Raw genomic sequence first — 25,902 nt, 5'->3', positions numbered from 1 at the left:
GCCTGGGGGTGGCAGTGCGTGGCTTTGGTCTGTCAGAGGTACACGCGTGTACCGTGGGGGCAGGCAGAATGGAGGAGGTCACATTTCTCATGTTCCAAAGGAGCAGTGCTAGTGGTTTCGCTTTGGCTAGACCTTAGGTTTTTGTGAACTTACCTTAAAGGGAGAGGAACTGGATTAATATACATGAAAATTGTATCTCATGGTTCAGTCCTTGCTCTGAGTCCAGTGATGAGGAGTGGAGGTCAGGGCCCCTGTCGGAAGATACGAGGACACTTCACTCCAAAGTGGATACTCCCAGGAAACACTTCAGAGGTTTCTCTTACTCCAATCACAGCCCGTCCTTTTCCTGAAAGGTTATCCCACGTGGGTTTAAAAACGAGGGTTATGTTTTGGCTGCTGAGCAGGCGGTAGGCTGTCAGTTCCCAGTGTTGGTTTCTCATGCTACCAGCTTACAGTTGGTATCAGCCCTCCAGTCCCACGGTCCATTACAGCCTCGCCTCTGTCATCTCAGCCCTCCCGCAGTCATACGATGGAGAATCACTGTAAATACATGGAGGAGACGTAGATCAGTCGGAACGTAGACTTTGTTTTCATGAAGCTATGAATAAAACTTTGTAAATTTCTCTTGTACATTTTTACGTAGCCATTAAATTCTCTATTTAATCTATCAGTTTCTCACTGTAAATGTTTTTACTCTCAGTTGAATGCTGGGCACAGTTTGTAATGTATGTACACAAAGGTGTTTTTTTCTATCAACGTTGACTTTTTTGCACATTTTTGGAACTATTTAATTTGTACACTGATTTACTACTCTGACCAATTGTGGACGGGTGCGTGCGATCCACGTGTGTGTGCAATGTACTACTGCTGGGTGGGGGGGTTTGCTTTGACTCCGGACACGTCGCTGTCAGTAACGGCATTGCTGGTGCAGCTTTCCGTGGAGCCTCGTGTGTGAAAGCGGGATCTTAAAGGAGGGCCGTGCAGTTCCCCGGCTGGGCGCCTCGGAGCGCTGCCGCCGGGTTTCCTTGTGCCACGGCTGCTGAATTTGAACGGAAGCCCCGAACCCTGTAATTGTGTATGCATTGAATGTGTGTGTATATATCCCCGTGATCTTATTCCACAGTTTCATTTCTACATTTTTATGAACTTGTTTTTTAAGGGTACTATGTTTAGTTAGAATAATTAAATATATAAAAGCTTTGAGAGATAATTTACTAGATAAATATATTTTCAGCTGGCTGATGTTCAAAATATTTTTTTAATTTTTTGTTTTTAACCATTCAAAATGTATTTGTATTTCCGAAATCAGACACGAATTGTACTTAGAAATATATTAAAACACGCTGTAGGGACAACGGTGTCGGCACTTCTGTCTTTTGTACCCAGGCCGCCCTCCGCCCCGCCCCTCGCCGCCCTTCTCGCCGCTCCTTCCCATCGCGCCGTGGTGCCGCGCGGCGGAAGTGACGCAACGTCCTCCGGTTGCCGCCGTTCAGCCGGGAGCGGCGCGGCGGCCATGGGCAGGAAGGAGCGGGGTGAGCGGGGAAGGGAAGGGAAGAGAAGGGGCGCCGGGGCCGTGCCCGCCGCGGGGCGGGGGTTGGCGGGCGGTGCGCGGCTCTAACGCCGCGGTGTGCCGCAGACAAGAAGAAGTCCAAGAAGCGGCACTACGAGGACGAGGAGGAGGAGGAGGATGACGCTCCCGGGAAGGACTCGCAGGAGGCCGTGCCCTCGGCGGCGGGGAAGCAGGTGGAGGACAGCGGCGCCAAGCTGGACGAGTACGGCGCCAAGGACTACCGGCTGCAGATGCCGCTGAAGGCCGACAACGCCTCGCGGCCGCTCTGGGTGGTACGTGCGGCGCGGCGCTCCGGCGGCGGGGCGGCCGCGTGCGGGGGAACGGCCGTGGGACGGGCTGGGCTTCACCGTGATTTGCGTAGGACGAAAAGGGCGCCCGTGCCTTTGTCGGCGTGTGCGAAGTGAGGCCGGCAGAACGGGCGCAGTTAGGCGAGGCGGCTGGCCGTAACACGGGGTGCTGACCCGGGCTGTGTCAGCCCGGACGTGTTGAGCTTTGTTGCCATAGAAGGAACGCAGACGAACCCACGTCTGGTCCCGTTGAGAAGACAACTTGTGTCTTCCTGTGGCTGTGCCGGCACCTCTGGTCTGCTTGTGTTGTCTGCTGTCATCGAGGAGCTCCCTCAGCATGAGCAGGCCAGTGCCGCGTACTGGATGCACACCCCAAGTCTCGCTGCCTGTTTGGGCTTTCTTGTTAAGTCGGCCCTTTTTCAATAAGATTACCGTTTCTCTTTTCTTTGTTATCTCATTGTTAAGGCAGATGCTGTAAGTTTCAGTGCCGGATGAAACCCAGCGGTAAATTACCACCTAAATAGAGGAGTCCATATCGCAATTGCTGCGTTGTAGGAAAATCCTGATTTTCGTCAGCTAACACTGGCACACCTTCTGTGTTTCCTTGTGTTTCTGTAGGCTCCTGATGGCCATATTTTCCTGGAAGCCTTTTCTCCTGTTTACAAATATGCACAGGATTTTTTGGTTGCCATTGCTGAACCTGTGTGCAGACCGACCCACATCCATGAGTACAAACTGACTGCTTACTCCCTGTATGCCGCTGTCAGCGTCGGCCTGCAGACCAGTGATATCACAGAGTACCTGCAGAAACTGAGCAAGACCGGTGTGCCAGAGGGAATCATTCAGTTCATCAAGGTAGGTCTGTGTTGTTGTATTGCAAAGCCCTCTGATGTCCTTATCTGCTGTATCTGCATTACTGCTATATTTTTATATACATCTTTTTTTAACTCAGTGTTTTTACCATCTTACTCTATTCTATCGTACTGTTACAAGAGAGCAGAGACTTCATCTTACTTTTTCCCTTTTTCTGTTGCATATAGCTCCATAAAAATTGGTGCATTCTGAAAGTTTTTCTTCGAGGTTGTTCCATAAGCAAAACAGCACTGCAAATAAACAAAGATGCAGCGTGTTCTTACAAGAAACTGAATTGCACCCAAACCTAGAATCACTCTTTTGGCTTTTCCTAATGACTGCTGTTGTCTGTTTGCAGCTGTGTACCGTCAGCTATGGGAAGGTGAAGCTGGTGCTGAAACGCAACAGGTAGGCTGTGTTTGCCATAGATGGTGTTAAAGAAGTGATCTTCCAAAATCTGCTTGAGAGTAGCCCTGCTGAGGAGAATGTAGGGGTCCTGGCAGATGGAAAACCTAACATGAGCCAGCAGTGTGTGTTTGCTGCATGGAAGGCCGGTGATATCCAGGGCTGCAAGAGAAAGGGGTGCACGGAACAGGGGTGACCAGCAGGGTGAGGGGGTGATTGTCCTTGTGAGGCCCCATCTGAAGTAAAACGTCCAGGTCTAGGGCCTCCAACCCAGGGATGATGTCAGGCTTTTGAAGAGGGTCCAGAGGAGGGCCACAAAGATGTCCACCGTGCTGGAGCACCTCTCCTCTGAAGACGGCCTGAAGGAGCTGGGCTTTTTTAGTCAGGAGAAGAGAAGGCTGCAGGCAGAGCTCATCACAACGTTCCAGTATTTAAAGGGAGGTCATAAACAAAAGAGAAATCAACTTTTTACATGGGTAGATGGTGGTTGGACAAGGGGGAAAGATTTTAAACTGGAGGAGGGAAGATTGATAATGTGAAAATCTGCAATGCTTTTGAAGTGAGGCACCTCTTAAAATTTTTGATGGTTCTAATTTGTTTATTTTTAAATTACCGCCCCCAAAGTGGGATACATGCGAGTGTATCTGGGCCTGTTATACATCTGAGCACTCACCACTTTTTACTGTAAATTCTTGTCTTAATTAGTTCATAGAGATGTGGGTTTTTTGTTCTTGTAGGTATTTTGTGGAAAGCACCCATCCTGATGTCATTCAGCAACTCCTGCAAGACCACGTTATTAAAGACTGTCGCCTGAGAAATGCTGAAGGTGAAGAAACAGAGCTCATTACAGAGACATTCACAAGTAAATCAGCGGTATGTATGGCATGCTTTAAAATGATGGAATTAACATCAGGTAAGCTGTTGTGTAGCTTGGAGTCGTTACTGTATGTCAGTCATGTCAGCAGTTTTCAGTTTTGTCAGCCATGCTCTGCCTTGTTAATTAGCCCCATTCCAATGAGTGCTGGGGGGGAGCATCTCTAGTGAACCTTTTGGTGGAAGTTCCTTTCTGTCTTTTTCAGATTTCCAAGTCCAGTGAGAGCAGCTTTGGTCCATCGACATCACAAGAAGCAGATGTTCAAAACAAGCCGGATGTCCCAGCTGACTTATATGAGTTTTATGAGCAGATGGACAAAGATGAGGAGGAGGAGGAAGAAACACAGACAGTATCTTTTGAAGTCAAGCAGGCATGAACGCTTTACTCTCTTAGCATTTGCAGCTTTAGGGGATGTGCCCCGGACTCAAATAAGCATGAAGAGATAACTTAAAGTCTAGTATAGGTTCCTTGTTTAATGTAGGTCACTGGAAATCAGTGATGTTTCTTTCCTTTTGCCTTCCAAAATCTTGGGATATTCCTTCCCAGTAGACAGCGAGCAGACTGCAGAATGTTCCTTCTCTGCCCACAGAGTGTAGTGGCTCACAAGCTAGAGAGGTTTCAGAAGCTAAAGGGGGATCTGTTTGTGCTCGCCTTGATTCTGCTTTGTGCAGGACTCATGAGAGTTCAGTGGAGAGTAAATCTGTTAGTTTCAGAACTTTTTTTCCTCACAGTTGATATTTACAGAAGAAACTCCTGGTGGCTCTGTTTTCCTAGCTTGAGAAGCTGGAGGTTAGAGTGCAGTCCTGGCTTGGCCTTCAGAGAGCTTTTGTAAAGCTTGTCTTGTTGCTGCCTGGACTTGGTGATTCTAGCGAGGCTTTTCTGGGGAAAACAGAAGTAATAAAAAGAGAACTTTTTAATAACCAGAGAAGTAATTGAGAACTGGAAACAGTTTTTGGTGATTGAATCAACCTGTCATGGTGATGGAATAACTGCATTGTCTGGGTATGAAGCTGTTCCCTATAACAGGTGTGCAGCTTCAGTAGGTCTTTCCATGTAGTACACAAGACCTTTTGTGTCTGCTATTGAGCTTTTTGTTGCGGGGCTTCAGAGCGTAGTTCAGTCACTGCCAGATAAAGAATGCATTTCAGATTAATGTGTCTTACACTTCCATGTGTCAAAATAGTGCTCTCTAGTAGGGGCTGTTATTTCAAATGTTGGAGCAGGAGGATTCTCAATACAAACCTCAATACAGGGGGGTTCTTCAGTAACAAAGTTACTCAAATGAACTTCAGCTCTTGCAGACTTAGTGAGCATAAATGTTAAATGTGACTTTGACCTATTACTGCGTAATCAGTAACTGTTAAATTATGTAATAATAATTGAGATGTGGAGAATTTAGCACCTGAAGCTTTGTCTCCTCCTCAGGAGATGATTGAAGAACTCCAGAAGCGTTGTATCCAACTGGACTACCCATTGCTGGCAGAATATGATTTCAGAAATGATTCTGTGAATCCTGATATTAATATAGATCTGAAACCTACAGCTGTCCTCAGACCCTATCAAGAGAAAAGCCTGAGGAAGATGTTTGGAAATGGGCGAGCCAGATCTGGTGTTATTGTCTTGCCATGTGGTAAATTACTGCGTTGATTTTTTATTTTTTTAAGGGTTTTCTTCTTTAGAGATTTTGTTCTTTATTTGCCTGCAATAAAGTAACTTTCAAATCTGTCAGCTGCTTAGACTTCAGACTGTAATAGGGACTGGTTTGGGTAGGTGGAGGAGCTCGCGGTCCAAGCAAGAAGGTTGAGACAACTCCCAGAAAGCAGTTAAAGAGGGAGAGAATGGGAGACTGCTTATGGCAGGTAGCCATAAGCAGCTTATGGCAGGTAGCAGGAGGGCCTGAAAGAGCGCATAAGGGATGTTGGAGGAGATGTGAAAGAGGAATGGAAACACATAAGGACTTGCTATGTGGTGTAGTGTACATAGCTTGCAGGGCAAGTATGGGGGAGATGGCCTCTAGTAGAAGCTTTCTGTAGCCACCTGGAATTTATCCTGTATTTGAAATGAAGAAAACAGTATGATTGCTTCTAACTGGCAAAAGAAATGTTGGCAGTGATTTTCTTCAGAAAGCAGCTTGTAGTAGGCAATCCAGCCTACTTGTTTTTATACAAGTAGACAATGAATTTCCTTAAGACTACTCTAGTAAAGAAGCAGTGAAGACTGCACTTATGTGATTTCATGTCCTCTCACACATCTCCTATTGTCCTTCGCTCTTTTTCCATCTATTCCAATGATATCTGTGAGATAAATAGTGAATATCACTCCTTCCACAGGTGCTGGCAAGTCTCTAGTTGGAGTGACAGCTGCGTGTACCGTGCGCAAGAGGTGCCTGGTCCTGGGTAATTCTGCAGTGTCTGTGGAGCAGTGGAAAGCGCAGTTCAAGATGTGGTCCACCATCGACGACAGTCAGATCTGTCGCTTCACCTCTGATGCCAAAGATAAACCCATTGATTGCTCTATTGCCATCAGCACGTATTCCATGTTGGGACACACCACTAAGAGATCCTGGGAAGCAGAAAGAGTGATGGAGTGGCTTAAAAGTCGAGAATGGGGCCTTATGATACTCGATGAAGTACATACTATCCCTGGTAAGGAAACGGTGTGCAGGCTCTTATGCTGTATGTACTGGTAACCTTGCTTCTTTCTGTAAAAGCTTGTGGGGTTGTGTATGGGAACTGCTGAACCATGGCCTGAACCTCTGATTGATCACCTGAGGCGAGCACTGAGTCAGCCCTGGGAGCACAGGTGAAGGCAATTCAGCTGTGCTGCCGGAAGGGGTGGAGCCTGGCTGCACCTCTCCTAGAGCCATTTAAGAGCTTTAAGAGCCAGGGGGGAAAGATCTCTTCTGGAGATCCCTCTGGAGTTTTGCAAGCAAGCCCAGGATGTAGGTAAGCATTCTATCTATTCTCTTTTTGTTATTATAACCTGCTTAGCCAAACTCTCTTGTTTATTCTGTAGTTATAACATCTTTATGTTCATTGATTATACAGGCTATTGGCTTGCTCATGTTTAATCCAGTTGGTAAACCCAAGGCATAGGGTTTTGAGGCAAACAAGTAAACTGCCATCTTTCCCCACTCCCCTGGCTCAGCGTTGTGGAGTTTAACTGACCTTTGATTTTTTTCTTGTTTGTTTGGTTTTTTTTGAAACCATTCTGAAGTTCTGTTGTCCTCTACAGTGGCAGTAGAAAATATGAGTGGCCTTCTCCTTTTGTGCGGGTTGATAAAGTGCTTGAGAGGGCACACAAATTAAATGTGTGTAATTTTGCTGTGGAGAGATTTGTTTGCAGATGGTAGCGCTCTCTTTGGGAACAGGACAGACTTAATCTGCCATCTTTGGTTTTGAGGTGCAATTGCACTGTGGGCTTGGGTGTTACTGTCTATTTCTAGTCCATAAAATTTGAGTAACTGCAGTAGTAACTGTCCAGAAATAGCTGTTGTAGTTGAAGACGATTGGAAAGCAGTAATGTGGTATTAAAGCATCTGTGGAGTTATCCTGGTGAAGTGTGCCACCCAGATTCTGTCAGCTGTTCTATATTGCTGTTGTTTAAATTTGAGTATGATTTGGTCTGTACTGAAATGATAGATTTCTGGGATGGGCTTTGATTAACAAAGCAGCGCGATGCTGGCACGCTTCTTTCACGTTTCTTCGTGTCATAAAAATTAAGGTATAATTTCTTCTATGCCTGCAGACTGCAATCACAGGATTTGAAACTGTACTAAAGATAAATAATTCTGCCTTATGTTGGTTCTGAACATAACCAAGTCAGCCAAGAGTACTCGTGTTATCTGTCTTTTTATGAAATGCTACATGGCTAAGATAAGTCACATAACCTCTCTATTACTTTTCTTTTTGGGGTACAGGAAGTAATACAAATGTAAAAGGTTGGAAGGGTTTTTTAGAGTACGCTGAGGTGCAAACAAAGGCTGAAATCAATGTGAAGTTTTGCTGGGCCATGGAATACCGTTAGAAGTGTATGTAAAATGGGATGATAATTCCTAAGAGTATGCTTGCTTTGTGTTTGGGAGTTTGTGATTTATTTATTTTCTTAATATGTGACATTGCAGTACTTGTATTCTAAATCCATTCGGGAAAGTAAACAGAAAGTGTGTCTTGTGTTTCTTAGCAAAAATGTTCAGACGTGTGCTCACTATTGTACAAGCTCATTGTAAACTGGGACTGACTGCTACCCTGGTCAGAGAAGATGATAAAATTGTTGATCTGAACTTCCTGATTGGACCAAAGCTTTATGAGGCCAACTGGATGGAGCTGCAGAACAGTGGCTACATTGCTAAAGTCCAGTGTGCCGAGGTGATGTTCTGCTTTTCAGTACTACTGGTGTATATTTAGCATGCTTATAGCTCTTTTTAGCTTTTTTTTTTTTTTTTTTTTTTTTTTTTTGAAGGAAGAACTGTAGGTATTGAACTGTGTGAGCAGGAGGTACCCTGTTGGCTTTTCACTTAGTAGCTCGAGAAGGGCTGTCAGTAGGCAATATGAACGTGCTGCAATCCTGTAGCTGTCTTCAGCATTGTTTCTCTTTTTGGGGGGTTGTGGTGCTTGATGAGTTCTCTCTAATTTAGCATTTGCAGGAAAAAAACAACCAGCAGCTGTTGTAGACCTACTCTGATGCAGCTGGCATTTGCATTGATTTCATTTTGTATTTTAAGCTCAGTTCTGTATGACAGCATTGGTCAGATGGTATACTTGAAGCTGCTTCTGAGAGACTTCAGCTGGTAGTCTGTAGTCTTTCTTGAAAAAAATTCTTGTAACAATTAAAACAAAGATGGATAGCAGGAAGCTTAAAAATGAAGACGATGCCTGCTTATTTTAAGCCTTAAGGCCTCAGGATGAAAACAGAAAACATGGCACTAGATCTTGCTATTTCTTTCCAATGTAATCATGTGTGATTACAATGCTTGATTCCAATGTAATCACGTGTGAGCTCTTCTTTCCAGCAAATGGATGAGATGAAAATCTAATGTCACATAAGTGGGAACATGGGAACATTTCACCCAGGCATGCTAGAATGTTGGAAATAGCCTTTCTGGGACACACTGAAGGTCTGGCCTAATCCATTGTCTGTGATAATTTTTAAGAGCACAGAGCAAATTGGGTCATTATATAAACTCATACAGATTGTCACCAGTGTGAATAGACTTTTTGCTGAGCATCTTTTTAACTGAGGAGTAATTATGAGAGGCCTTTTTAAATCTTATTTGTTAAATTTGTACTGTGTGATGAATATGTTAGAAGAAGCCACATACAGAACAAACGTATGTAATTTAGATGAAATTATGCATGCTGTCATGACATGCTGTAGTGTCATTGCATTTGCATAAAGTTCATAATTTCTTATATTTTCAATCTCTACTGTGAAGAAAAATTATCACAGTGACTGAATCTGTGCAGTGCTGTGATATATATGTCAGCTCAAGCACAATGCATGATACTGTGCAGATAAAGCCATTGGAAACTTCTAATAAATTCTGTTCTGAAAGATGTAGGCTGGAGATGTCTTAAAGCTGATTATATACGAGGAAAGGATTGGTAAATGTGTTCTGTAATGAGAACTAAGTATATCTAGGTTTTCAGAACATGGATGAAAATGAATTTTTAGGGCAAAGGCCTTGACTGCAGTGACAGAAATATTGCACAGTTAATTCCTTTAATTCTACTTCTGTAAAACGTAGTAGCATTCAGTGAAGCTATCAGATTTTAAACAAAGGACTTCTGTGTCCTGTTGCAGTCCCACTGCCTGTTTGTCGTGGATCTCGCTGCCCCAGCGTTTTGGAAGATGATGATATTAGTGAGGTAAAAAGAGTTAGTGGTTCTAGAGGCTAGACCAGTCAATACTTCATTTTAATACAGAAATAAATCACGTTAGGATTTGTGGCCTCTGCTGCATAGGAAGGTATAATGCATTATCCCCTAATACTGTTTAAATTCTTACTGGAGTTAAATAGGTAACTGGCATTTACTCAATGTATATTCTCTAATTCTAGGTTTGGTGCCCAATGTCACCTGAATTTTATAGAGAATACGTAGCAATCAAAACAAAGAAACGGATACTGCTGTACACCATGAACCCAAATAAGTTCAGAGCTTGCCAGTTCCTGATTAAGTTTCATGAGCGACGGAATGATAAAATCATTGTTTTTGCTGACAACGTGTTTGCACTGAAGGAGTACGCAATCAGACTTGGGAAGTAAGTGTTCACAACTAATGATGATGCTGTTGCTTTCCTCCTTCTTGGAAAATTAACTTGTAATCTTACAGATCTCAGTAACCTCCAGACATTTGTTGTAATACTTCAACTACAATTCTCATGTAGGAGGAGTTCAGGAAACTACTATTTGGATGGATTTTATGGGCATTGAAAATTAATTCCATTGTAGAACTGTTTGAGAAGAGTCTCTGTTTAGCACTTGGCTCAGAGGAGTCTTCATCCAAGTTTTCTATGAATAACTTTGTGTTTCTCAATTTTTTTAAATTACTGTTGAAAGCCACTTGGCAAAATTGGGGAGCCTTAAAAAATCTTTCCAGAACTATTTGTGTAATGGACTGTAGCTTCTCTCCTGTCTCTCTGACAGGAATGTTTTCAAATGTGCGCTTGGGATCTTTTAAGATCAGCAATCCTATGTGTCAATAAAATTATCTCAAGTACAGTTTGCTGAGGGGTTGACCTCAATGTGTTTGAATGGCTTAGGAAGGGATGACCAGGGAGAATGTTTGCAAGGATCAGGCATACAGCAATTCCTTGGGGAAAATAAGTATTAGAAGCTGGCCTCATGCTTTCTGTGTCAAGCTCAAATAATGTGTTGATGACTGGAAGCTGCGGGGCATTTTGACTGTGTGATTTAATGTCTAGGAATTTTGACAGTACTCAGCAAAACTGCAAACAAATGTTTTTGCACTTTCTAAAATTAATGATCACTTTTCACTATAGTTTAATGTCCATGTTGTTTTGGCTTGCTGTGCATCAAATAGCAGAGCTAGTAGTTCTGGATGAATTCCAACACCCTTGGTCTCTTTCATCATTATTTTTTTTAAAATCTGTCTGGACAGAGATTAGCTGTAATGATGCCTCTGGAATGTTGCTAGCAGTGTGCAGCGCACCGCAGAACAAGAGCCTTTAACAAAGGCACATGCCTAGAAGGGGTGCTCGCAAAGTAGCCCTCATGGTTTATAAATATGGAAGATGCTGTCCAAGTACAAGCAGGCAGGAGAACTGTGTGAACATCAGGTGCTTGTTTTTCACATTCTTGACTCAATTCTCCTTCCCACATGATGTGGATGGATCTCTAGTTCATACAGCTGTAATAGCTGAGAGAAAGAGGGGTTGCAGTGCTAGGTGAAACAGAACATTTTAAACAGGAAGTTCTCGAATTGTAGTTTGTCATGGGCATGCTCAGAGTTGGCTTTAGGCATAAACAGGGGCTGCTAGTTTGGGTGTGACATGAATGATGGGTCTGTGTAGGAGGGAGCAGCCCAGTGGGTGCTGCAGCAGTAGCCCAGGCTGTGCCTGGCTGTGCTGGCTCAGCAGGTTGGTTCCACTGCCTGGTTCAAGTGTGTGGGGCAGGTGGGCTCCCAGTGGAGGGGAATTGGCACTGTGTGGTGGCTGCTGCTGCACTGGCTCTTCTTCTACCCCGTTTCATTCCCTTGCTACCAGCAGGGAACAGAACATGCACGTGACAGAAATTATTTTTGCCTTTAACTTTGGAGGCCTCAGAACTCAAACTTCTTAAGCCAGTTTTTACTCTGTCCTAAGTCTGTCATCCAGAGTCATGTAGCTCATGCTGCTTTTTTCTTTGGTGCTATTAATATGTTTAAATCACTGTGTAACGAGCTCCCTGCTATGATATCTTGGCGCCTGTTAATAAATGAGAAATTTTGAATTGGTTTAATTTGCATATGTTCTGTTTGTTTTTTTTCAGACCGTACATATATGGTCCCACTGCACAAGGAGAAAGAATGCAAATTCTACAAAACTTCAAGCACAATCCAAAAATCAACACGATTTTCATTTCAAAGGTGAGGATGTAGTATGCTGTTGTACTCGTCTTCAGAGTGAACCTTACATAGGAACAAGTTGTACATGCACATTGGGCATTTGACATTATTGCAACTAATAAAGGTGCACTTTGTACAGAGTTGTTACTGATACATGGCAATCAGATGCTGCTTCTCTGTGGTAGGTGGGTGACACATCCTTTGATCTGCCTGAAGCCAATGTTCTGATTCAGATTTCATCCCACGGTGGATCTCGAAGACAGGAGGCTCAAAGGCTGGGGCGAGTACTGAGAGCCAAAAAAGGTGAGGTAGTGCTTGGGCTCTGCTCGTTGGAACGCGGTACGGCATTCAGATAACTACTCAACTGTTCAGAATACTGGAACATAGACTGAATAAACGGCAGTATCATGAATAAGAAGGTAGTTTAAGATCCCGTGTGAGAGAAGTGTTGGGGTTTTTTTTGTAATAATATGGATGCTGTTCTGTTTGTCATTTGCAGAATCTCTTCTTTCTTTTCTCCGTTCTTTTTATTCAGAAATGAATACTTTCTTGCGTTTTCCTTGCCCTCCTGTTATGATGGTTTACTATGCCAAAATAGCATTGTTTCCCCTTTCTGTTTTAAGACCTTACGCTCAGCTATGTCAAATCTGCGTAGTATTACTAGAAGCATTCAGTGTTCCAGGAGCCAGAATACCCAGTGATGGTTTTTTTTTTCCTCCAAACTTGTGAATTTGTATATACTATGTTACAATAAATCTAGCATTGTTTCTATGAGGTATTTCTCTCCTCTAATGCTTGTTTTATTAAAGTTGAGTAGTTGTTGAATGTTTATTAAAGTGGAGGTTGTAGAAAGCTGTATCACTAACAGGAGCAGGAATCCTGTCCATGCATAGCAAAGTGTAAATAGAGTGCTGTAGCATTCACTGCCTACCCAAAGACTGTCAAAATCATGTTTATATTATCAGATTGAATAGTTCATCAGGTCTGTGCTGTTCCTTCCCTCATCCTCCAGTATATTTCAAGAGGATAAATAAACTGTAGACTGAAAAGCTATTTGTTACTCTGGCCTGGGATATCTGTGGAGTTGCAGTGTCACTGTAGCTTCAGTGATGGTGAGCTTTGCTTTTTGTGGTATGTTCTGGACTCAGTGTGGAGATCACCTAGGAAAAAAAACTGTCCAGTTGTACTGGCATTTTTTTCTCTGCTGGGTATGTATGTGAGTAGGATTAAAACTTACTGAGGGGTCAGGGATTTAGGAATTGCTTCATTGGTTTGAAATTTATCTGTGTTTCAGTTGAAGAATGTGTATAAGTGCTATTGGGATGATTCTGTCACTTTGTCTTCTGACGTTTCTATTGGCCTTGAACTAAGGAGAATTGCTCTTAGGCAGAATTTGCTGGTTGACTTGATTAACTGAATGTTTCCTGAAAGACACTCACATAAGTCTGTTCTATTAACTGATAAATAGGAGATGTTTAATCTGCTCTAATCCCGTTTATAAATCCCATTTATATCTTCTTGAGATGAATTATGAAGTAGCTCAAGGTGAAATGGTTCTAATTCAGGAATTCTCTTGTTAAGGTAGTAAGAAGCTTGAAAATTGTTTGTGTCACAGCCTGCTGGCACTTAGTTTAGATAGAATGAGTATTCCCTAGGAAGTGGTCATACTTCAGAGGAAATTATTGGTAACTGTCAGGTGGAGAATAAAATTGCAGTGCTTCAGTTCTGTTGGTTGGTGGGTTTTTTGTTTGTTTTTCGTTTGATTAAAAAATGCACAGACTGGTTTATCCTTTTATTCTCCTTTTAATGCAAACAGATTGCTAACTTTGGCTTACATTGATAAATTTCCATTGTAATTTCTGTTTAACTTTTTTGACATCTATTACAATCTTTGTTCTTCTTACTGCTTGTTTGCAAACTATTATGTAAATAATTTTTTCTTTTACTTTGTTTTGCATGGTTAAGCAGCAAGTTGTCAGGGTACCAGCATAACTGGGTTAGTCTAAATTTCCTTTTCCATTTAATTGAACTTATGCTCAAGTTATTATGAATGATAGTAGGGATTTCGGCGTGGTGTGCTGTGTCACTCAGTTTATGTATGCTCAGGATGCAGCTTGTATTTTAAATAGACCTTACAAATTGATTTTGTGGAGAGGATTCTTATTGGAACACTATTTTTACAATTTAGTCCTCTTTTCTTCTTGGTTGTAGTAATCCAAATGGAGCTAATCACTTGGTGGCTTTGTCTCCTAGGCATGGTTGCGGAGGAATACAATGCCTTTTTTTATTCTCTTGTATCCCAAGACACTCAGGAAATGGCATACTCAACCAAGCGGCAACGGTTTCTTGTAGATCAAGGCTATAGCTTCAAGGTAATTAATCCATTCTTATTGTTAAACTATGGCTTGTGAATATAACTTTAACTCTTTCGTTTTGTGGCTAGGTCAGATACTTGAGAATTACTGTTGGGAAATGTATTAACGAAGGTTTTGCTTGCAGGCAAAAAAATTTCCAGCATTATTCTGTTAACTGTGTTACTGTGAGGGTAGATACAAGTATTTCAATACAGCCTTTAGGAAGGTAAGTATTCAATAAAGGCAGATCTGAAAGTAATGCTTCCTATTTTATTATGTTGGTCCATAGCATCAGAGGTAGATATTGGTGGAATGGCAGCAAAGGCTGAATGTTCCCACCAGTACTCCATTACATGTTGTTGTGCGACAGATGGCAGCAGAGGGGCTGTCTGACAAAATAGTGCCTGCCATGGAAGTGCATATGAAGCAAAGCTGCTGCATATGGGAAGCAGGAAAATTTCCATGCAGGAAAAAATGGCACCCATGGACTTCATTGAGGCTTGCTGAACACTTATGGAGACTAAACGGTGGATGTGAGCACAGTGAGGTGGTGCATTTCAGCAGTGGTGACAGTGACGTGAAAGACAACTGATGTTCCAGATGGCCGTGCACAGCAGTCACACCTCAGATTGCACAGGATGAAAGCAAGCAGCCTCAACTGGACTGCACTTGAACCCAGCTGTTGAAGATCATTAGAGACACACGTGCATTTTGGGACATCTGTGTGGGTAAAACCTGTATGAACTGCAGGTACTCTGTATTAAAATGCTTTGTTATCATTGGCCCTGTTAAAGAGGAGGTCTTTCCATCAAAACAGACGTGCCATAGGCTTTAAATGTAAAAGCCTTGCTTTGCTTTGTAGTGAGTGTATCTTCACAAAATTGTAAGTCAGTCACCTGCAGGTAATTACAACAGATGAGTCTCTGTGGCTATAGCCAAGAAGATTAAAGAAATCCCTTTATTTGCTTTTATTTGAATATAAATCTTGGATTATAGAGCTCAGTAAGGGGTTAAAATAGAGAAAGATGTTGTCCTAGGAGTTCGGACTTCATGGGAACAAAAGTGCAAATGGCAGCTGAATTTCTGGAGCAGAATTTTAGCTGACCAGTACTGGAATGTTCTTTATTTGAAGATTAGTAGCAAAATGTTAGAATACCTGTTTTCTTCTGTTTGCTGAACTTCAAGCTTTAGACATAGCTGGTGTTGAGCAACAGTAGGGTTGGAAGAAACTTGAAGAAACTGTCTAATGTTTCTTTATTACAAGCCAGAATCAGCTGTGTATGTCATTCCCAGCTGATGTTTGCCTTCATGACTATTTCATCTTTAGGCAATTATTTCAGTGCTGGTATCTTTTTTTTGGAATTTTTATTCCTGATACCTAACATTACTAAAAATTTGGTACTCTGTTAAAAGGGTAACAGTGTGCATTTTTTTTTCTAGGACTTTCTTCTTTTCATCTATCAGTAGCTCATTTCTCTGCCTTCCAGCAGAAAGGGAATTATTCTAATTGTTTGCTGAATCACACCTTTTGTCTTTGCTTCTTTTATACAGCCTTGCCATCACTATTTGCTGCTTGGGGTCTAAATTATTTAGGAGTAGTTTGGTTAGCTACCTGAAGGTTAGTTACCATACTGTATTGTTTTTTTGAGGTTGAATGCAGGATAAATTGATTTTTAAATCAATGGCAGAAGAACTTATTGTATCAAATAATCTAATTACTTTAAACTTGGCATCTGTTCAACATCTTAAAAATATTGTGATGCAGTGGAAATTATTTCTATTTTATGAAATATGCTAGCACTGTTTTGCAACAACTGTAAACATGCTAATGCAGTTCTTCCTGTGGTTCCATTTTGTTGTTTACAAAGTGCACGTGCTACGATCACCTCAAAAACAAGAGGAATCATAGAGTTCATTTGTTTGTATAATAGGACAGGTTGCTTCCCTGAATAGATTCTTAAAACTACACATTTCTCAGAGAAATGCATTTTTCAACTTAGAAATTGCCACTGACAGCAGTGACACTGCTGACATTTTGTTGCAGGTTGTTGTGCAGTCTCTCAGCTAGTTGTGAGTGTTCCTAAATGTGAATGTTAAAATTCTTGGCGTCAGGAAAGCTAACTGATTATTGTTCTGAAATATGAAGTCCTTTAGTGTAAAGTATATTCATGCACTATAAAGCACTACTTCTTAAACTGGACAAAACCTGAAGCTACAGCATGAAGTCAGCCTTCCAATAAGGTTCCTGATCAAGCTGGCATGGAATTTGGTATACGTTCTCTGTCTAGAGCTATTGCATTTCCAGCCTGAATATTACAGGAGATTGTGAGGTGGGGGATAACTTGCACACGCACCATAACTGGTAACAGTTCAAAAACCCCCACCTTGTATTGTGCTCTGTTTCTTAGGTAATAACAAAGCTTGCAGGCATGGAAGAGGAAGAACTTTCATTTTCGTCCAAAGAAGAACAGCAGCAACTTCTTCAGAAAGTCCTACAAGCATCTGACCTAGATGCTGAGGAGGAGGTAGTTGCTGGAGAATATGGTTCAAAGTCAGTTCAGGTAATGAAAAATACTTTGAAAAGGATGACCACAAATGCAGTAGAACAGGACTGTTCCATTTTAATTCTGAATGTGATGCCAGCACTGATGCATTAGTGTTTTGGTTTTTTAAGCTGCATTAGCACTTGGCTAATTAATTCACTAATTTGCTCATGCCCAAAGGGCAGAAGCTAAGAGGCAACTTATGTAGAGTGAGTGGTAGGCAGTTACTTTCTTAGTAGAAATTCTCCTTTAAGGAAAATAAAAACCAACTTTGAAGGCTTTTTGGTCTGAAGGTCTGTGGATGAGAGCTGATCTGTCTAATCACCCACTGCAAGCATGTGTTTTTTCTCTCCGTACTTACAGATGTCACGCCGTGCAGGCACAATGAGCTCTATGTCAGGAGCAGATGATGCAGTTTATATGGAATATCACTCATCTCGGAGTAAGGCATCTTCAAATAAGCACATCCACCCGCTATTTAAGCGCTTCCGGAAATGACGGCCTTCGTGTGTGCATGCTATAGGAACTGTGCATCCGTGTACCTCTTTCCATAACTAAAAATATGGATTTGAGACTTCTGGCAGGTCCTCTAAAAGGCATCTTTGTGTGCATCTGTGTAACCACGTTTTTGCTTAGCAGCATTTATGTTCTCGTGATTAAACGTGAAAGAAGATAAGGAACTAAATCTCATCATGGAGATGTATATTATCCAGTGACTGGATCCTGTTATACCTGTCTGGTTTTCAGTGTGATGAACAGATTTTATTTTTATTGGCTGAATACACTTTTTCAGGTGAACTCTGAGAAGGTTTTGTATATGATGTTTGTACTGATATTAGAAATGCTATTTATCTGGTTACTGTCTACTTAGGAAAACATTGATGTTTAAACTGCTTAAATGAAAGTTATAAATGGAGTCCTGATAGGAGCACTTTACGTAATGTTTTTAAACTAGGACCTAGTTGGTAATCATGACTTAAATTGTTTTAAAATCCTAACAAATTGGTTGAAATATTTGGAAGTTCTAAGAGAAAGAAGGGCTCTGTCTTCAAAGTAAACTAGAGGAGAGCATTAGTAAGTACAAATAAACTCTGTGCTCCATTTCCTTTATTTTTGTTGCTACTGTTGAGAATTTTCTGAAATAAAAGCTACTTCTCTTGTTATTTATGTACTGTTTATTAGTTACATAATAAAACCGTAACTGCTAAACAGTGCGGTGTCACCATAGAAGTTACTGTTGGATCAAAGAGTGTTTTGTCTTGCCAGAGGGTGGCTAGGAGGCAAACGCATGAAGGAGAGATTCCTGCAGCTTTATTTGTAATGAAGTAAATAAAGTAACTTAGTAGAAGACCTGTGAAGAGGTAAAGAGCACTTTTAAAAACAAACAAACAAAAAACCTTCAATTTAATTCTGCAACAATTAGTTATACTACTCGTATTGTGGATTTTTTTTCTTCTTTACCTTGCTGAGAGTTTATAGAGTTCTAGGAACAACCTATCAAATAGCATGGATCTTGAGCTGTTGTTTCAAAATGGATTACTGTAAAAAAAGAAAGGAAAAAAAAAATTGCTCTACTGGAAGGAGTACGTATGGTAAAGCTATCCAAGTTATGTGACAGATGTGTTTCAGAAACAAATTGATTCTTTTTAGTATGAATCCACAGATGAAGAATATTTCTTGAATACAGTAGGCTGAGCTCAGAGCACACAGCACTTGTTTTCAGTTTCTGTATCAGAAATAATTTTGAAAATGAAACTGGTCTGATTTTGTTAAGGCTTTTGTTCTGTCCTCTGATATACCACGTAATGCCTGGTTCTTCTCTTTCTTGTTCTAGGTTTTTTGCCTCTCAAGTTGGGACTATTCACAACAGTACCTGAGCATCTTAAAGGCAAAAGACTAATGGACAGTGTTCTAGCACTGATTTCCATTTCTCAGTTTTGAAGCATTATTTCCTTCTAATTATTCAGACGGGCTCTCGTAGCAACAGTTAATGGAAAGAGTCTGGCAGTGGGACAGATGAGAAAGCCAGTAGCCCTCTGTGTAATTTTCTGTACCACACTTTATGAATAACTTCGGAACTCTTCTTCTTTCATCATAAACTGTGGAGGAGGAGAAAAGGAGAAGAACTGCTACATTTGGAAATGATAGCGATATTTGTTTTTATAGCTGTCGCATTAGTAGCACTTGAAGTTAGGACAGTGATGCAGTATTCTGTGAATCTTGGCTATGATGTCCAATGATCTTACTTTAAATAACAGTCTATGTGGGATGCAGTACTTCCAGCATTAAGCAAAGAAAAATAATTGTAGGAGGTAAAAATCCATGTTCCAGGAGTGGTGTGTTGTTGCATCTGAACTGTGAACACCAACTTGATGGAATTGCTGCAGTGATTACTCCATACAGATGATTGTGGCTGCAAGTAGCAAACAGATGTGCAGTTGCTCAGTATAAAACAGTTGCTGTCCTGTATCTATGCTGCAATATACTCAATTCTGCCTTCCAGACAGGAATCTGTTGCTGAGAAAAGCTGCTTGTTCCTCACTAACTGCATGGGCTAGCAGTTCTCTAAGGCATGACTCCCAATGCAGTGGGCACAATGTACTGCTCCAGAATTAGTCTGCAATCCCAGTTCGAACGAAACGAAGCTATCTTGTCCAGCTACAAAACTCAGCACTGAATTTTGTCACACAGGTGTCTGTTTGAAGCAGTATGATAGGTTGCATGATGCTTCACAGTAACTGCACAGTACCTGTGGTGGGCTCTCACTGCCCTGTGGCCTAAATCCCAAGAATCTGGTCCCTGGAAGCTGCAGTCAGGCACTCACGTTCTTTATCAAATGCTTACTGGCCGTTCATTGTGCAAATGGATTGTGAGATTGCTTGCTACAGAAACTGTAGAAACAACGTGGCTGAGAGCTCTGAGCTTGTCTTGAGGAAGCATGTGAAGGAACCCTTTCTTTCTGCCATTACACTTCTGTATTTGTACTTTTCTGAGATGCTGCCTATATCCCTCTAGGAGTATTCTGGCATAACAAAGTGCAATGCAGTTCATGGATCCTGATAAACCATGGACATCTGGAAGTGATAGAGCTTAATGATATCCTGAATTCTCATTAAGTGGGGGACAAAATAACACAAATTTGTATAGCGAAACTGTTTTCAGACTGAGTGGTGACAGAAGCAGGTGGACTTTAGGGTAAGCATAGTACTTCTTGGAAGTCAGTGAACAGATGTGCAATTTCCTTGGACATAATTCAGGTTATTCTGCTCCTGGTCGCCTCCTTAGCTAGGCTGAATTCCACACAGAGAAAGCTTCCACTTTCTAGCTTCTTCATGGAAGTGTCTTTCTTTTTTATAGTTCTCTGTGGTTTTGACAGTCTACAATACTGAAACTCATGTTTGTGCTCTTTATCCCCATGGCAAGTCAGCAACTGTCTGTGAAGGGATTAATGCTTGGAGAGTGCTGCTATTCATTAAAACGACTTTAAAGACTATAAGGGCACACTAACATTGGTGTTACACTTTCCAACAGCATTTCAGCTCTGCAAAGCACTGAAATAGATGCAGTTTCTATTTCTCTGTGGTTTCCTGTGCCCTCCTGATGCTCACAGTTTTTAGTGGAACCTACCTACGATGTGTTTAAGAACTTAAAAATGGGAATTGAAGGCAGCTATCCCGTGAGACAGGATAAGCATCTATACCTGGTACAAGAAATCTATAAATAGAGCTGAATCACTTATTTATTGCAGTTGATTTATGGTTTTCTGCTTAAGCATTAAGCAGTAAATAATGCACAGAGTTGTCAGATGCTGGGATGGGCTAGTTTGCTTGGATTTGTGAGTTCTTTTATGCAATACTTGATTAAGACTTGAAATTAAAGTATGGTAGGTGAAATTAAAGATAGTGAAGTAGTTTTTTTCTTGTAAACTAAAGCTGCTTCATGAGTAAGTTACTATAAGCTCTGTTGTCACCTAACACTCTGTTAAGTTCAAATTTGTCTTTTTTCAGGAAAAAGAATGGGAATTTGGTAAGCATTTAAAATTCCAATGAAGTGATTTCACAACTTGAAAAGGTCTTTCAAAATATGCATTTAAGAGCAGTCAGAAGAAGCAGAACCCATGACTAATGGCATGGCTTTCTCAGTGAAAAGATATTTCAAATTACAATGAGACTTTTTTTGCTGAAATTTCTGACGTTTCAGTGCTTCAACTGTTCTTCCTTTTGAAATTTCTGCAGAGCCCATCTTTATAGCATTAGTTGAAGGTGTTACTTGGGCCAAGTTAAATGCCTCCCGGCAAATGCCTTTTGCTTTCATAACAGTGTTTGGATGCATTAGCTATTTGAACACTGTGATGTCTTGTATGTTGTACAATATTTATAACACTGTTCAAATAATTACAAGGCAGGTACAGCCTAGGCTATTAAAAAATGAAAATGAAAATAATTCTGAGAAAACAGAATTCCTGCTAAGACAATAATGTAACCACTGACTCTGCATAGCAAAGCTATTAGGACACAAAGAAAACTTCAGATGAACTTTGTCAGAGTTCATGCGAAGAGGAGGGCAAGTTTAAATTGGATTTAGAAATAACTTAGTAAAGGTAACAAAGCACAGTTAATATGACCCCACTAGGGGGTCTAGACTGAGAGAACAGGATGATTGTGGATTTCCAGGCAAGCTATCCTCCAATAATAATACGCAATCTTAAATTGTCAATAGTCAAGTTTAGTTTATACTGTGATCCCGTTACATACTAAAAGCTAACTGAAATTGAAACACATCTACTGTGAAAGAGGCATGTGCTCCAACTCGTTTGGAATAATGAGTGTCCAAGCTGACTGGTTACATAAAACAATTTTTTAAAATCAGCAGACTGCTGATTTTAGCACGAAAGTCATCATTTAAATTTAAAGAGCTGCATATTCAAGTTTCTGTTCAGTCTGATGAATACATGTTCTGCAAGATTGTGGAAGTAGGAGAAAATGTTTATCTTCCAAGTCACATAAATGTGTTTTGGTTGGCTAGAGCTGATGGCATAACTTCTCCTTTACGGTTCAGTGGGCTTACGTGGATTGGAACAGCAAGTTTTATGTTACAGCTGCTACATTCACTGTTTTTCGTGGGAATTCCTTGTTTCTCTGATACTGCTGGACTTCTGGTACCTGAAACAAATCTGTAATTGTATTTCTAAGGAAAAGGGAACCAGATAATACACATCCTTCCACAAGCCTAGCTTTTACCCTAGGTCATGTGAAATCTGCTGCTGCTTGCTCAAATGTAGGTAAGTTTCATTCTTTTGTCTTTTTCTAGTCCACTCTAGGAGACTTATTTCAGCTTTGTCTGTCTCTTGGAGCAAAATCTGGGTTTTACTGATTATGTTGATTATTTAACATGCTGTAGTTGGTCGGTCTGACCTCCATCTTGAATTCTGCCGTAGTAAGGATGCAAAGTGTGGTGGTAAAGCAGCAAACAGTGATGCATGCATTAATAACTCTTATTTGAAAGTCAAACAGAACCACACAATTATCATCTGGCACAGCAAAGAGAAGAAAATAGTGTAATTACATATTCAGTGCTGTGGTAGCCCACACAATTGTTCACGTTCGTAAGTATTCCATTCCTGGTTTTCACTGTTTAACCATGGAGTAATTTGGCTATTACAATTCCAAGTATTATTTTTCAATAGTTTAGCTAGAAAAACAAAACTGCGTCTGCATTGATAGATTACTACATTATTACTGATAATAATCAATGACCAGGGGAGGTTCAGGTTGGATGTCAGGAAGAGGTTCTTCACTCACAGCGTGGTCACACATGGTGCTGTGACCGCTTCCAAGCTTACTGGGGCTCAAGAAGCATCCCAACAATTCTGTCAGACGTGGCCCTGTGGAGCCAGGAGTTGGACTCGGTGATCCTTATGGGTCCCTTTGAACTCAGGGTATTCTATCTATGGCTATTGTACAGTGTTACTGTATAATAGCGTTATTGTAAAAGTCTATCTGAACTTGTATCTACTAGCAGCTCTTCATTTCTACTCCGTTCAACAAACTTCCTAGGAACATCTATCGTGTTCCAAATATATTTATAAGGTAATATTATTATAACTTTTTTATTTTGTTATAAATTACTTTGTGAGCCTTCTGTTATTACAAGCTACAGTATGCAGGCCTCTTATGCTTACTGGTACTATGTTTTTGCTGACACAAGACTTCAGAGCTACTGGCTGCCTTGTATACTGAGTAAAAATTATATTACTGTGGATGTCAGTCAAGTTGTGCCTGAAAGGAGCCCATTTTACAGATATGTGGAACTGCACTGTTAATTTTCCTTTAAATTTCTCTTCTGTTACAATCAAGAAAGTTGACATTTTAGTCATCATGGCTGTTCTGCGCTTTCTTCATTAATTTGCATTACACTCAACCGCTGCCTCTAAGCAGATTCTTCAGTATTTTTATCTGGGGAGAAATGGGTTAAGATATTATTTGTTAATTCCTAATCATTGAAATTACAAGACAGTCAGGAGATATGGAAGTATCTCACAGGCATGTCTTAGGTCTCTTCTATCAAATGCTTTCTACCACATTCGTTCTGCCTTTTCTTTAAAAGCTGATAACATTATTCAAAAACAATCAGATTCATTGGCTTTTGCCTGCATTTTGTTTCGACATTAATACGTGTGCATGTGAATAATGGGAGAACCTTTCTTAGACTTCCTAATGTTGAGCATGATCTTTAAACGACTAAAAAGTCTATCCAGGTGGCAGAGATACATAGGTGTTTGTTTTCCATTTCCTAAAACTAGATTTATTATGATAAACTTGATAGCAGGCAGTCACGGAATGATAGAATGATATTATATATTTATGGTATTATATATTATACACTGTATGCAAGTTCTATGGTTTAGTCTCCTTTGAAGTGAATAGAATACGATTAGTGTTCTCTGCTGTAACTGAAATTGCATTTTCTCTGTCTACCTATTTTAAATGCAATGTGTTTCAGACTTATTTTTTTACGAACACACAACAAGAGAAGTGAAACATGAAAATGAGCTAAACTGCTTAGATGTGTGAGCAGAAGTGTGGATTTACAGTATAGTTCCTATGCTTGGACTACTGCCACCTCTAGAAACTCCTCTGAGAAAAAATAGGTACAGTTCTGGTGAAGTTCTTAGAGAACAAAGCTTCTGAAACTCTTTTTCGAGTAGGCTGGCTACAAAAACTCTCTTATAATTATTTTGTGAGGAAGAGGTAATTCATTGTGAAATAAAGGGTAGGGGGAGGGAAATGCCCAAATATGGAATTAACTACAAAAACATACAAGCGGAGAAAGCTAGTGCCAGTTGCAAGATTGAAGCCCTACAGTATGTAGAATATCTGAGTTTCTTACTAGCCATATGAATAGAAGCAGATGCTTTTTGTGATATTAATGGTGTGAGGCTGATATAAAATACTTACCGTATTAAAAGATGTGAGAAGCAGTTTCAGGAGGAGCCTATATTCTCTCCATCAATCTAGAGATTAGAACATGAAAATCAATTTTTAAAGCTGGTGAGCTACTGCATAAACTTGAAAACAAAATTAACTTCCCAGTTTCTAGTACTGATCTTTATTTTTAAAATTCTGTTGTAACCTTTAATATGTATGGCTATGGAGTTATACCAGTGTTCCTGGCAAAGTGAATTCACGCTGTTTTCATTTTATTTGTTGGCATTCAATCTGGGGACATCATCAGTTATTCAATAGCTTTAAATATTTTAGATATTGTTCTTAGAATATTGCCAATGCAACCTAGGTGATTTAGTTTGGAGTGTCCTTTCCATTCTGTAGGGCTACTGTCCATCTTCCTGTTCTTTTTAACTCCTCCTACAGCTCTCTTAGTGCATCTACTATTTGCTTTAAGAGGTATTCCCTGTTTTTGTAATTTTGGGTTTTTTTTCTTCTCCACTGTTCATAAGCAAGACACAGATTTACCTTTCGATAGTACAAGTCAGAACAAGTTTATCATCACATCTACCTGATTTTATTTTTTATTTTTCCCCAGAACCATTTATTTTATAAGTAATTATCTCCCAAACCATCTTTAGGCAAATGTTAAAGAAATAACATAGCTACACCAGGCATAAACGTAGACAGTAAAGGGAAACTACAAAGGTAATCTAGAATGTGATACACCCAGACTGTGCCCAACAGATGCTTATTAAATCTGCTCTTACGAAGTTAGTGAGAGCAACTGCATAACCTTATGAGGTAGCTTGGCAGTCTGAAATGTGAGAGAACCCAGAGATATGAGGTAACAAGGCTATCTGAAAATCTATCCAAGACACTTGTAGCTGCAAACTAAGCCTATTGTTTATTTTCTTCTGATACGCATTTTAACAGAAGATGTATACATCTGTATGCTGTTGTCATGCTTCTGGCAGTCATCTTTACCAAATGATGTAACTCCATCGCCTCTATTTATCATTTTTAAAAGCTTCTAATTTTTTATGTTGCTTTTCTCTGGACTTTTTAAACATAACAAAGTCTATTTTAAAGGCGCTAATTTAGCTTAAACAAGTGCATACTTTATAGATGCTGTTTATCCTGTGCATTTTATTTCTGGAACATATAATGCTGTGCTTACAAAGGGTGATATCTAACAGGACATAGACTTTATTCTCAGTGATAAAATCAAGCATGTACACAAATCTTAATTGGTTTGTGACCCCAAATACAAATGTACGAAAACAGAGAATATAAGGAAAAACAAAGACAAATAACTTAGAAGCTCACTGAACATAGTCATGACTAAATTGCTGGTAAAGTAAGTTCTAGAAACATGGATCTTGCCTTTTACTTTCCTCTGTCTTCTGGTTTTACCAGAGCTTCTGATCCACTTGTAACTGAGCTGCATCTCTTGCGCACCTTTTCTGAAGCTAATGAGGTTTTTACAGAATATCACAAATACTT

At 40.5% G+C, this 25,902-nt stretch overlaps 1 protein-coding gene across 1 annotated transcript; it reads left to right on the top strand.

Annotated features, from left to right (window-relative positions):
* Positions 1-1,513: 1,513 nt before the first annotated feature.
* Positions 1,514-17,449, top strand: ERCC3 (ERCC excision repair 3, TFIIH core complex helicase subunit; the record flags this gene model as incomplete). Its single annotated transcript, XM_079538953.1, has 15 exons — positions 1,514-1,532; positions 1,637-1,842; positions 2,476-2,712; positions 3,068-3,117; positions 3,852-3,987; positions 4,194-4,358; positions 5,414-5,618; positions 6,319-6,633; positions 8,171-8,355; positions 10,047-10,249; positions 11,979-12,075; positions 12,240-12,357; positions 14,308-14,426; positions 16,817-16,969; positions 17,315-17,449. The coding sequence occupies 15 exons, from the start codon at positions 1,514-1,516 to the stop codon at positions 17,447-17,449; spliced, it is 2,343 nt and encodes a 780-aa protein (XP_079395079.1).
* Positions 17,450-25,902: the final 8,453 nt, after the last annotated feature.

This window comes from Tetrao urogallus (genome assembly GCF_951394365.1).
Source record: "Tetrao urogallus genome assembly, chromosome: 8".
Lineage (NCBI taxonomy): Eukaryota > Metazoa > Chordata > Aves > Galliformes > Phasianidae > Tetrao > Tetrao urogallus.
This window is presented reverse-complemented; position numbering and strand designations above follow the sequence as displayed.